The following is a 13,260-nucleotide window of genomic DNA, read 5'->3' on the forward strand; positions in this document are numbered from 1 at the left end:
GCATTGCCAGGGCTCTACGTGAATGGGGTGGGCGGGTTGGGACTGTAGGAGTGGCAGGTAGGGGAGCAGGGAGGGAGGTAGGAGCTGCCTGGCCTGGGAGTGGAGGCTGCTGGCAAGCAAGGCACTGGGACAGGAGGCTGTGCACAGACTTCTGCTTCCCAGAGCCCCCGTGGGAGGTGTGGGAAAGAGAAGGAGCCACAGCCTGTCTCCAGTACAAACTTTCTTTGAAACCGCGTATTTTGTCTTTGGTTATGCGCATTTAAAATTTTCACTTTATTTTTTAAAGTAAGCTCTACACCCAAAGTGGGGCTTGAACTCATCACTCTGGGATCAAAAGTGGCATGCTGTACTGCGCCAGCGAGGGGCCTGCAAAATTTTCCCTTTATCCAGTAGATGAATCTGCTCTGGAGCAAGGTGAGCCCCTGACAGTGCAGTCCAGCAGGCTTCCACAGGAGACTCAGCTAAGGACTAGGAGCAGGGTGTCTTGAGGAGGATCACTATAAGTCCAGCATGAAGGATGGATTCAAAGGTCCCTGGAGACTTTCCTGTGAGAGGATGGAGGTTGAAAACAGGATGGGGCAGGGTGGCTGAGGGACCATTTCTGTCTCCCTTTGGCCTGGGTTTGTATTGCAGGCACTTGTGCAACACAAATCATGTATCTACTAAATGGTGACTGATTCTGACAAGTCTGAGCCCTTCTCTAATGTGCCAAGCCCTAAGCCAGGTGTTTTTACACAAGTTCTCATTTAATTTCATCTTATTAAATACTTACTCCCATCAGTTGATTAAACTGGGGCTCAGAGGGGAAAATGGACTTCCCTGAAACTAAGCTGTGGAGCTAGGTCTTACATCCAGGTCTGTCTGCTTTATCTGCTGCTGGCCCCCCAACCCCACCTGTGGTTGCACGTGGGCTGGGCAATGGAGTGGGAGACCTGGGCAGAGGGCAGAAGCCTCAAGGATTATCAGGGCAGTTTCTCTCAATCTTCCTTGGTAGAAGAGGAAACACGACCTTTCCCCCTTTCTCTGAGAATTCATGTCATGGTCTTCGCAGATCAACAAGGGCCAGAGAATGCTGCCTATCTGACCACAAAGCTAGAGCTTCCGGATCTTGAAATTCCAGTTACATCCACCTAGAGGCCCAAATCCCTCAGCCCACAGGGCCTTGCCCAGTTTGGCAGCATTGGGAATTACAGATGGCCAACTTCCTTCTGGGCTCACAAGGATGAGTATCACAAGGCCTCAAAAGCCTGGCCTCCTATAATAGGCCCAGAGCCCAGTCAAATTCCATTTGGAATTAAAGTCCCACCCAGCCTCTGTGCCCACAGGCAATATTACTTCCTCCAGGAAGCCCACCTGTATCTCCTCAGTGGAGGAACCTCTCCTTTTTGGAGGTTACATTTGTACCTGTCTCTTTCACAGCATTTAGCACTACGTATTTTTTAATCCTTATGTTAGTTATCAATGACCAGTTTTACTCTTCAGATTTCTAGCTGAAAATACAGAGAATATCTCACCTCTGTGTGTTCCATGGATGCTGGCACCACTGCTACACTAGTAGGTGCTCAGAACAGAGTAAATGAAGAAGGAACTAATATTTATAGTTTCTACCCTGTGGAAGGCACTATGCTGAGGGCCTTTACATACCCTACCTCCAACTCAGACAACTCTGTTTTGACAATATTTGAGTCTGAAGTTAAGAAATGTTCCTGAGATCAAGTCAAGGAGCTAGGATTCAATCCCAGTGGTCTCAAACTTCAAGGCTTGTTTCCTGTGCTTCCTCTTCACCTTTTCCTTCCTCTTCCTCTTTGCCACCACCATCATCATCTTCTTCATCGTCGTCATCATCACCATCAGTTGTCTAGAACTATCTTAGGCATTATTCTAAACTTTTCAGATGTACCAGCTCATTTTATCCTCAGAACAACCCTATCAAGTATTTCCTTATACAATCCCAATTTTTACAGTTGAGAAAATGAGGCAGAGTAATAAGTAATCTGCTCAAAGTCAAAAAGGCTAATCAGGTGGCAGAGTGAGGATTTAACCCAAGCAGTCACCCTTGAGTCTATATCTTAACCCCCAGCCCCAGTCGGCCTGCCATACAAGCTCTTAGAATGCACTCGGCATTTGTGAATCACTTTCCCAAAGCTTATCTGATTTTGAATCTCATAACAACCCCAAGGTAGAGCAGGTTTTATTCCTTCTCTTGCTCTGGAGCCAGAATGCCTGAGTTAGAATTTTGGCTTCACCACTTGACAGCTGAGTATCGCTTCAGGAAAGTTACTTAACCTCTCTCTCTGCTTCAGTTTTCTCATCTGAAATGGGGACTGTGTAAAATGGGGATAAGAAAAGCACCTAGCACAAGGCTTGTTGTGAGGACTAAATGAGTTAATGCAAACAAAACAGAATAGTGCCAAACACGTAGTGTGTGTTATGTTCACCTCCTACTATGTAACAGTTTTATTCACAATCCATGAAGAATGAAGTGTTCTGTGTCAATAAACTGTTCAGTTATACTGAAGTTTATTCCCTTTAATTTAACCATGGTTACACATTTTTCCTAAAGTGTATCATTACCTTTTGTCTTCCTAAACACAGACATGACAGCTCTTAGTGAATATCTGCCATGTCAAAGCAATAAAGACTTCATATCCATCATCTTTAATCCTCACAGAAACTCACAAACTGTTATCTGAGAGGTTAAGAAGTATACCCACAGTCACACAGAAAATGATAAGGCCAGAATTTAGACTCATGTTCATAAGACTCAGAGATCTGGATTCTTTCTACAAGGCCAGGAACCTTCTCAGAAAGCTGTGATGAATCAGGGTTTTCTTTGAGAACATCAGTTCTGTTTAGGGCCCAGGTTTACTGTGTTTGATCTTTGTTACCACTTAGGTCCAAAGGCCTGCCTTTAAGGCCAGGCATACAAAAGGCAGCCTGGTAGTGGAAAAGCAGGTCTCAGAACCAAGGCACCTGGGCTGGAACCTGGCATGGTCTCTACTAGACTGGGTTGGGCTGGGGCAGGGAGGGTGGTCATTGCTAAGTTATTTCCATCTTTCTATAAACTCAAGTTTTCTTTCTGTTAGAAGTGTTTTGAGGATTAAATAGGGTTATATATGTTAAGAGCCTTAGTGCTAGACTCAGAGAAGCTCCTCAATAGCTATCAGCTACTTTTCCTTATTCCTTTCCCTTTCCACAAAATAACTCAGTTCTCTCAAGTTGGGACTCCAGAGCAAACAGGAGAGGCTGAAACTAAGCCCTTACGTCTTGGGCAGCTGAATACAGTCTATATATACTTACTGGGGTGGGGAAGAAAAACAGGTGGGGTCTTTCTGCAAAGACACACCTTCCCCTCCATGAGATAATCTGTATTATTAACCTGAATACATAACATTAGTACCTACTTACCTTTCTTATTTGAAGAGAGATGTTAAAAAAACCAGTGATAAACATTTTATCTTGTGACCCAGTGCATATTCAATAACAAATTCTATTTCACAATTTTAAAAATGATGCTCTTTAACATGCTGAAAAATTTACAAATGAAGTAGAAGATTTGCTTCAAAATAACATGAGAGGAAAAAAATAACTTGAGAGGCAAGTGGACAGGAATATAGATAAAATTAGATCGGATATGAATTGGTAACTATTGAAAGTGATTATTGGTACTATACTATTCTTTACATTTTTTTTCCATGCTGCTTGATTCACTAAACTGATTTCACAACCCAACTAATGTATCACCTGTTGCTTGCAAAACACCAAGTTCGAGAGTATAAAATTAAGCACATTTCAAAAGGATCCCATTACTCCATAATCTGATTGCAGGTACCTTTATTTCCTTCAAGCAGCACTTTCTCAAGATTTGTTTAAGGGGGAAAAAACAGCTTACATGTTCAAGCCATTAGTGATCAAATACCAATCAGAAATTAAGGTTATGAAGAAAAAGCCTCCTAAGGAGTTAGGATTTTAACCTGAGTGTGATGGGAATCAGCATCATGCTTTATTGTAGGAGTGGTAGGGGCAGATTTTGGATTTTGATTCTACAGGAATCTGACTGCAGCATAGAGGATGGTTTGGAAACAGAAAAGAGAACAACAGAGATTAGTGGCAAGGAGATTAGGTTTTGGCAAAGTCTACAAGAAAGATGATGAAGGTCTGAACTGGGGCAGTGGAGATCCAACTGCGGATGGAGAGGATAGATTTGAGAAATATTTAAAAGGCAGAATGGTTAGGGCATGTTGATGGCTTGGAGGAGGATGGGTCAGGGAGAAGGCCTGGCATATATACACACAATAAATAATATAATCAATGAAAATGTGTAATCAAAGCCTGAGGGAGATGCTTCACTAAGAACTCAAATTGGGGAAAGTCAGCCTCAGGAGGAGTTAAGCTATAGAGTCCACATACAGTGGATGAAAGCAAAGATATGCAAAGTCAACTCAAAGAGAGACTAGCTATAGCTACTCAACCAGCCAAACCAGACTGTAACCTGATTAAACATATTAATCTAAAAAATGTGTTCATCAGATGGCCCAGGCAGCCCTGGCTGCAGAGAGAGAGGAGCTTCAGAGGCAGGAGGCATCTTGGCACCACCAGCAAGAGGGGAGTCTTGTTCAACCAATTGTGGGTGTTCTAAACCCTATGGCAACTTTTGCTGAAAACTGACATTCTGGTCTCTACAGTAGTCCCTGTGAACTTGCTTAATGGGAGCTCTGTTTTACTGATGAAAATCAAGTTTCTAAACTTGAAGGGCAGACCTTGGGCCACGCTGAATTCACTAATTAATAAATGCTGCTTAAGAGGTCTCCTGGGAGACTGCCAGGATTTCTCAGTCAACAGAGCCCTAACATCAATAAGTACGGCCTTGTGAGAGCTATACTTTTTAAAAGTTTCTAGTCACCAATTGTTTTTACCAATGCTAGAAGTAGAATACTTCCTCTGGGAAGACTTCCCCGATCACCTGGGCTAGAACTATTCTCTCCTTCCTCTGGGTGTCCCGGCATTCCTATTATAATCCTCAGTGTGTAATGTTGTGGAATTAATCAAGAGAAGATGTTTATCCCTCCTATTGTATCACCACTGATGGCAAGGCCCTCATAAGACTCTTCTATGTCCCTAGCCCAGCACAGCACTTGGAACACAATACACCTTAGCAAAAGGTGAATGGAATGACTGATTTTCTCACTGTACGTTTCCAACACTCAGACATTTAGGGATTTCTGCCAGTAAGAGGTACACTATAGATCTATGCATCGGAAATGTCTTAATATAAGGTTTTTTCAGCAGAACAGAGTGATTGAGGATGGATTCTGGAGTCAGACTGCCTGGATTAGAATCCTAGCTTGGGCACTTTTTAGTTCTGGATCTTAGGCAAGTTATTTAACCTTTTTGTACCTCATCTTTAAACTAGAAATAACAGTACCGAACTTAAAGGACTGTTATGGAGAATAAAAGGAATCATTATATATAAAGTGCTTCAAATAGTACTGGCAAATAGTTAAGTGTTGTTAGCTTCCAATAATTTTTTTTTAAATAACTCTATCCACAAAAAAGAATGGAAGTGCTTTACACTATGAAACAGAATCCATAAGTATAGAATGACAAGGTGCAACAGCATGGCAAACTAAATTAGTAGATTTAATAAAACTTGCAGAATAGAGGCTTGGAAGTTAGCCTCTACTCCAGTGATTCTCAGAGTTAGGTTCCCTGGGCCAGCAACTTTAACATCATCTGGGAACTTGTTAGAAATTCAAATTCTTGGGTCCAACTCTAGACCTATTGAAATCAGAAAAACTCAGATAGGGTTGCAATCTGTATTTTAATAAGCCCTCCAGGTGATCCTGGTGCTTGCAAAGTTTGTGAACCACTCCTTTCACTCAACATATACATCTAATCAGCCTTGAAGGCCTGCTAATTCTCCTAAATTAACTGGTCCCCATCTCTCAGGCCTCAGCCATAGCCACATTTTAGCTCCTTACCATCTCACCTGAATGATGCCAGCAACCTTCACCTGCTCTTCTTGCCTTGCCTGATTTCCCTGTAAAGCAATCCTCCAAGTCACCACCAATAAGATCTTTCTTACATACAAACACAAATACTTCACTCTTTGCCCACAGACCTAAACTCTAGCCACAGTGAATTACTTTGATACCTGCTACTTGCTAGCACACTATACCATGTCCTACCCCTTTGTCTTTTTCTTTCTTTCTTGAGAGCGAGAGAGAGCGAAAGGGAAAGAGAGGTAAAGAGCATGTGCATGCAAGCAGGGGAGCAAGGCAGAGGGAGACAGGGAGAGAATGTTAAGCAGGCTCCATGCTCAGTGCAGAGCCTGACACTGGGCTCAATCCCACAACCCTGGGATCATGACCTGAGCCAAAATCAAGAGTTGGACTGAGCCACGCAGGTGCCCTCACTTTGTCTTTTATATGTAGTCATCGCCTCTGCCCAGAATGCCTCATCCCTTTGTGCAGCAAATTCTTCAAAAACTACTCTTTGCCTACCATTTTATGCATTTTTCAGAGCTTTGCAAGTACTGATAAATTACTTTTCATTGTTGCTACCTTTGTGATTTTAAAATTTGTATTTCTTTAATAAAAGCAACACTGACCATCTCCCCTATGTATTTATTTATCACTTATGGTAATATTAACAACTAACAATGGTTGAGTGCCTTCATGGGTCAGAAACTATTCTAAATCTTTGTAAGGATTAAGTATGAGAATGAATTGGAAAATGTCTTTGAGATGCCATGTGCTATGTAGTAGGTCTATTTCATTAATCAAGAGCAGATATTACATGGATTATTCTATTTATGATATTTCTCCTCTGGCTTCTCACCTTTAAAAGAAATAGCAAGTAGTGGTTAAAACTCTGGTGCCAGATTCCTGAGTTCAAAGTGGCCAACTCTGCCACTTACTAGGTACACAACCATGGCTTAGTGGGGCATCTCTTCTATACAATGGGGACAATAATAATTATTATTATGTTTACATTACAGAGTTACTGTTATTGTGAGGATTAAATGAACTAATATATGTAAAACACTAAGGATTCAGCCTGGAGATTAATATGTTATTTGTTGTTATTATTTTATCATGTCCTGTTCTTGGTATTTCCTAGAAGCAAACTTTTTCACACAAAGACAAAGCATGGTAAACCGGAAAGAGTATCATGTTTTAGAATTAGAGAGACCAGAGTTCAAATCCTGGCAAATCTACTTGTTTTAATTTTTTTGAGCCTCAGTTTACCCATTTCAAATAGAGGATGATAATAGTATTACTTAGGGCTGTTGTAAAATTAAACAAGAAAACACAGATAAAATGCTTAGTATAGTGCTTCACACTCAACATGTATTCAATAACCAATGGCTTTTTCTTTCCTTTTTTTTTTTAAGATATAATCAGTTTATTATAAAAGAGACATGGAAATTATTTATATGATGAAAGATTCCAGAACTTCAGTGGAATGGGCAGCTTCACCTGAAAATCATTTCAATAATGACATATTTCAGTCTACATACTTTCCGAGAATGTCACCATCTTTAAATAAGAAGTAATCCTTATCATCTAGAACTGCTCTGGTGCCTCCATTATTCTGGAAGAAGAACTTTCTCTCCAACTTTTACAACTGTTGAAATCTCTCCACCTTTAGAGCACGATCCAATAGTTACTACTGTTGCCTGCAATACTTTTCTTTTAGATTTTTCTGGAAGCATGATGCCTCCCCTTTGGTTACAGTTTCGGCTACACACCTTTCAACTAAAACTTGGTCAAAGAAGGGCACCTGGATGGCTCAGTAGGTTAAGTGTCCAATTCTTGATTTTGGTTCCGGTCACGATCTTATGGTCATGAGGGTTGTGAGATCGAACCCCACGTCAGGCTCTGTGCTGGGTGTGGAGACTACTTAAGATTCTTTTTCCCTCTCCCTCTGTCCTCCCCCCACATGTGTGCTCTCGCGTGCTCTCTCTCTCTCTTAAAAACAAAACAAAACAAAAAAAAACAAACAAAAAAACCCCCCAAAACCTTGGTCAAAGAGGGAAAGAAACTTTCTAAATGCCTGTCCTGCCATACTCCACTCTCACACTGCCATCACAAGGAGACCAATAGCTACTTTCACTACCAATAATAACATGGCTGACTTTAATTAAAGTAAGTAACATTAAAAAGCTGCCAAAGTGAAATCCTTCAGAAAAATCCTATGAGTCAAGTATTACAATATTCATTTAGATAACGAAAATGAGGCTCAGGGAGGCTAAGTAAGTTTCTCAAAGATATCTTTCTCCAAACTGGCAGACTAGGGATTCAATCCCAGGACTACATGAATTTTTTATGTCATGGTGCCCTCCTAGGGTCCAGGTCACAAATCCTCATTCAACAAATATACACAAAGCCATGTATGTTTCAGGCACTGTCCCTATGCATACACATTTCCTATCTTTCTTTCACAAAAACAGGACATGATAACTAAAAATAGTAGTTGATATTTATTGAGTATTTACTCTATACCAGGTACCGCATCAAGCACTTTACACATATTAATCAGTGCTGACTGTATACCTACCCCTCCTTGGACACAGCATGGACATAACAGAGAACTGCAAAACTCCATTTCGAATAGGATATATGGATAGTATGCTTTATTATTACTTAAAGTTTATTGTTCTCATAATTACAGGCTACAGTTTGGAAGTTTGAAACATAAGAGAAAAGTCTATAGAGAGCCCAAATAAATTTGAACAAGTATGTGGAAGATGGTTAAAACTTTGTAAGTAGTGCCACTTAGCTCTCAGGAATACTTATCTGTCCTTTTAAAGCACAGGCTCTGCAGCCAGAGTCAACGACAAAATGTAATCACAAATGACTCTAAGACATTCATTTCCTACGAGTGAGCATGGAGCAAGATTATATATATATATATATATATATATATATATATATATACACACACACACACACACACACACACACACATGTATATAATATATATACATACTTTAATATTATATTGGCCCACTGAGTATACATATTTTAACAAAAGATAAGAATCTATGTAATCCAGTTAAACAAACATAAGGTTAGGGTACATTTATTACATCGAAAGTTGGTATTTATAAGTTACAGATATTTAATATTTTCCAGAGTGGCTTTTTAATTAAAAAAAATATTTTAAAAGCATTTCAAACATCTGTTCATTTTCCCAGTGCAAAAGAAGGTTATTCAAGTCAACTTACCTTTTTCCTGAAGTTTAAGGGGAAGGAAAAAACCCCCAAAACCACTACCTAACAACTCCCAACACTACCCTTTCAATCAACTTTTGTAGTATATTCTTAGGTCACTGGATTAGTTTATCTAAATTAAAGACTTACGATTATGAGTCAGCCCTTGCTTCATATGTATAACTTCTATGCTGAAATGTTTCAATTTATAAAAGTATAAAAAAGCAGTGCAAGAATGTGGTTTAAGTTTGTTTTAAATTGTGTGTGGAGAGGAAAAAAAAGCACCATTTCAAGATAAAATGAATTGGATATTTTGGAATTTATTCATAGGCTAGGCAATAAGTTACTCTGATTAACACAGATCAATACCACCTTGACTTGGTGACCACAGAGATTTTTAGTTTGTAGGTGCATTTTTCATCTTGGTATTCAATACATTATCTAAGTCAATTACTGATGTTAAAAGAAAACTAAGGTTATTCTACAATTTACAGCCTACACCACAGTCTATTTCAAATTCAGCTTGTCTGCTAGCTCAGTTTTACAGGAGACAGGCTTTTAACACATGAAGAGCTTTGACAATTTGGTAGGTCTCTTCTCTCCCAATTAAAAAAAAAAAGATTTTTTTTGCTAGCCTGCCAACTTTATAGGTTAAAAAACAAACAAACAAACAAACAAACAAACAAACAAACCCAGGAAGAGAATTAACTATTTTAAACCACAAAGATGGACAAAAAACAATAATATGATTTAATACATGTCACTTCTCATTTGTATTCAGTGGAAGTTTTTACAGTTCAAGTAAGTGAGCCTTCATTAAAGGAAACAAAAATATATGTATACAAAAATTTAAAGTACCTTCCAGTTCTAGCTTGCTAAAGTTTCTTCTGCAAAGTACAAAAATAAACCTACCATGAACTAAGGAGGACAGTGCCATACCAATGGCAGAATGGCTGCCATGTTAAGATTTTTGCTTACCTTATACTGATGAGGATACTTTAAGTGATAGGGTTTTCTCCACTATCTAGTACTTAAAATTATGGAGAGGTAATCTGTTCATCTAAAATTCTTTAAGTCCAGAGAAATTTTTTTAAAAGTATATTTCACACATGAGGCTTTAACATTTTTATTTAGGACAAGATTGAATCTGAAGCTGTAATGGTTCAATCTAAAGCATTCCTTTTTCAATAGTGGAGTCAATTTACGCAAAATATTTTTCCTTGTCTATAAAAAACAAAGTGAACGGTATTAATTATAAGGAAATACAAACATATACTTTAAACTAGCCAATTTTCACTATCATAAAAGAAATAGGATGTTCTTTCCCTTCCCCTCCCTCAACCATTCAAATCAGAGAAGAGTACTGCAAACTTTAAGAACCCCACTGGCTATCATCAGAGTAACTACAGAACAAGGGTAGCACAGGGATGAAACTATTTCTGTATATTCCAGAAGGCAGAAGCTTGGGTACTCTAGCTTTACAAGTAAAAGCACAGGCAGGCAAAAGCTCACAGTAAATGCACACCAGAATAGGGGTGTAGGTGAAGTTTTCTGACTGGGTTACTGCTTTTATAGGTGGAAAGAAAAAAAAAAAGACAAATCTGAAATGGAGTAAGAAACAAAAACAAAAAACCAAAACAAACTTTTGTCACATTTACAGGAATCGCAAACCTTTTGTATTCCCATGCTCATAGGTAGTTTTCATACACACTGTAAAGAGCTTCAGTATTCAGGAAGAAGAATACTGTATGGTTGACAAAGGACAGGAGAATTCTTCATGCTTCTGATATCTCAGATTTGCTGAGTGCAATAGCCAGTTCTAAGTCTTCCTGCTCTTGCTGATTCAATCGGGCAAGCCTCTGCTCTTCCTCTCTCTCACTTTCCCTCTTGGCCCATTCGATCATATCTTCTTCAGAGGGATACTGCCATTTAAAAGATGGATAAACAAGTTAATGAGTAAAACAAACAAAAAGAAGGAAAACAGTTGTTACAAAGGACATTAAATACTTGTTTCACCTGCAAGGACTCTGGGAATAGTCTTATTTGCTACCTGTTAATTTTTTTTTCCCTGAAAACACACTTAGTTTTACCAGTTATTAAATGTGGTTTAATTTTAAAAATTATTACAGTCTACTGATAGAAAGTCTATAAAACTAAATATTAAAACACTTTTAAAAAGTAGAAATGCTTAAGGTGAATTAGGACATTTACAAACAGGTAGGCTAGCCTTTTAATGTAATGCAAAACACTAATTACTTCAACCTCAGGGAGCATCCTCACATGATCAATCATTTCAACTTAATCCCACTGATGATTTCCTACCTTACCCTCGCTCTCATGTACAGAAAAACTATGTAGCAAGAATATGCTGATTTTTCTATACATAAAAAAAGAATACTGGGTATACTAAACAAGAAGTGGACCAAATTATTTTTTTAATGCATTGTAAAGATTTTTGCAGGCACTGAGAACTTTTTGACTCAGTCTAAATAAAACTATACACTTAAAATTAATAAACCTTAAACCTTAACATCAGTCAGGGAAATATTTTTATCTACCCAAAACAGCAACACTGACAGATACAAAATAAAAAAGTTTTCCTTGGTTTGAAGTCTTGTCATACAAAGGAATACCATAACATGATGAAATTAAAGAAATTGTCAGGCTTTTTGAAGATGGTAGCTTTTTCCCTAGTGAGTTAGAGGGAGTTTGAAACTTAACAATACTTAACAAATCTTTCATAATGAAAAAAGGCAGGCATTTTTATTATGAGTTGCGTTATATTATACTATATTGAAATTCTGAAGTATAAAATAAGCATAATGCCTCTACTATTGTTCAAGACTTATTCCAATAAGATTCTGACTTGCTGAAATCATATTTAAGATATTAAATACCACAGCCAGAAGGTATTTTATAATAAGCAGATTATAATTTCCTAAAGAGAGCAATTTCTGGATTCTCTGCTTGAAACAACTCAAATTCTATGTAACAAAGTTAAGTCAGTATAATTCTGACACTCCATTTTCTAGTATTCAAAATATTGATTCTTATTCTGCTCCTTCACATTCAGAAGAAGCCACTGGACTTCTTCTATGACTATGGAGTACATAGTCAAAAGCTGGAAAAAAAAGAAAGAAAGAATGAAAGGTGGCTTAGTCTAATTTTGTCTGCATGCAGATTCCTGGCTACCTCCTTTCCAACTAGAAAGAGCTATAAGGATACATTGCCTGGTTGAATGACCCAATGCTATACTGAGGGAGACATGAGACAGACTGTGGCCAGGGTTACCCAGATCTTCTATTTCCAAATACATCTCAAGGGGCTAAGGTGGTAAGTAGAGGAAAATTCCTTTATTATAGAAGAGGCACTATGAAAGTCATTGTCTAAAAAAAATCTAGGGAAATGAAGCTTCTGTTACCTACTCGAAGATTCTTATTTAAAAAAAGCTTTGTTTTTATGTAAATAATGATGGAATATATATCACTGCTTTGTCCCTCCAGAGCGACACCTCCATAGTTGGTTACTCCATTTCTGTGATCTTATAGCCCTTATCTATGGGTTATCACAGCATCTTTCCATTGTTTTTAATGGTCTGCCTATTTCAGTCAGCTCTGGGAGAATGCAGAGTAAATATGGAATATATGGAATTTCTAATTGTGAATTAGAGCCCTCCAAGTAATTAAAGATTGTTTAGCTTGACAATTGTATTTATTTCATAAAACCAACATGTACATTTTAAAAATACTATCTTATAAAAAACAGAGTTTCGCCTTCTATTCAAAGAATCCTTGGCCTTACCCTCTCATATAATAGTTGCTGACAGGTCTCCAGAAATCATGAAAACTTTATACACAAACACACATACACAGTTACAAATACATAAGCTCATTATTGCCATTATTCATCCAGCGGGCAGACAGCAAATGACTCTCTAATGGCCCATCATCCATTACAATTTGCAAAATAATAACTGTCAAGATTTCATTTATATGTTTACTAAGACTAAGAGAAGGGTTTGCAAAACAACTGGTATATATCAC

General features: G+C 38.3%; 1 protein-coding gene across 2 annotated transcripts in view; it reads right to left on the reverse strand.

Annotated features, from left to right (window-relative positions):
• Window positions 1-9,060: 9,060 nt before the first annotated feature.
• EPS15 (epidermal growth factor receptor pathway substrate 15) overlaps window positions 9,061-13,260 on the reverse strand; it is a 155,583-nt gene continuing 151,383 nt past the window's right edge. Inside the window, exon 25 of one of the 2 annotated variants that reach the window (XM_042951217.1) lies at window positions 9,061-11,139. In XM_042951217.1, coding sequence (XP_042807151.1) covers window positions 10,993-11,139 — 147 coding nt within the window. In that variant the 3' untranslated portion in view covers window positions 9,061-10,992. The remainder of the gene's footprint in view (window positions 11,140-13,260) is intronic. The other variant, XM_042951218.1, reaches the window with a different exon arrangement.

This window comes from Panthera leo, chromosome C1 (genome assembly GCF_018350215.1).
Source record: "Panthera leo isolate Ple1 chromosome C1, P.leo_Ple1_pat1.1, whole genome shotgun sequence".
Classification (NCBI taxonomy): Eukaryota; Metazoa; Chordata; class Mammalia; order Carnivora; family Felidae; genus Panthera; species Panthera leo.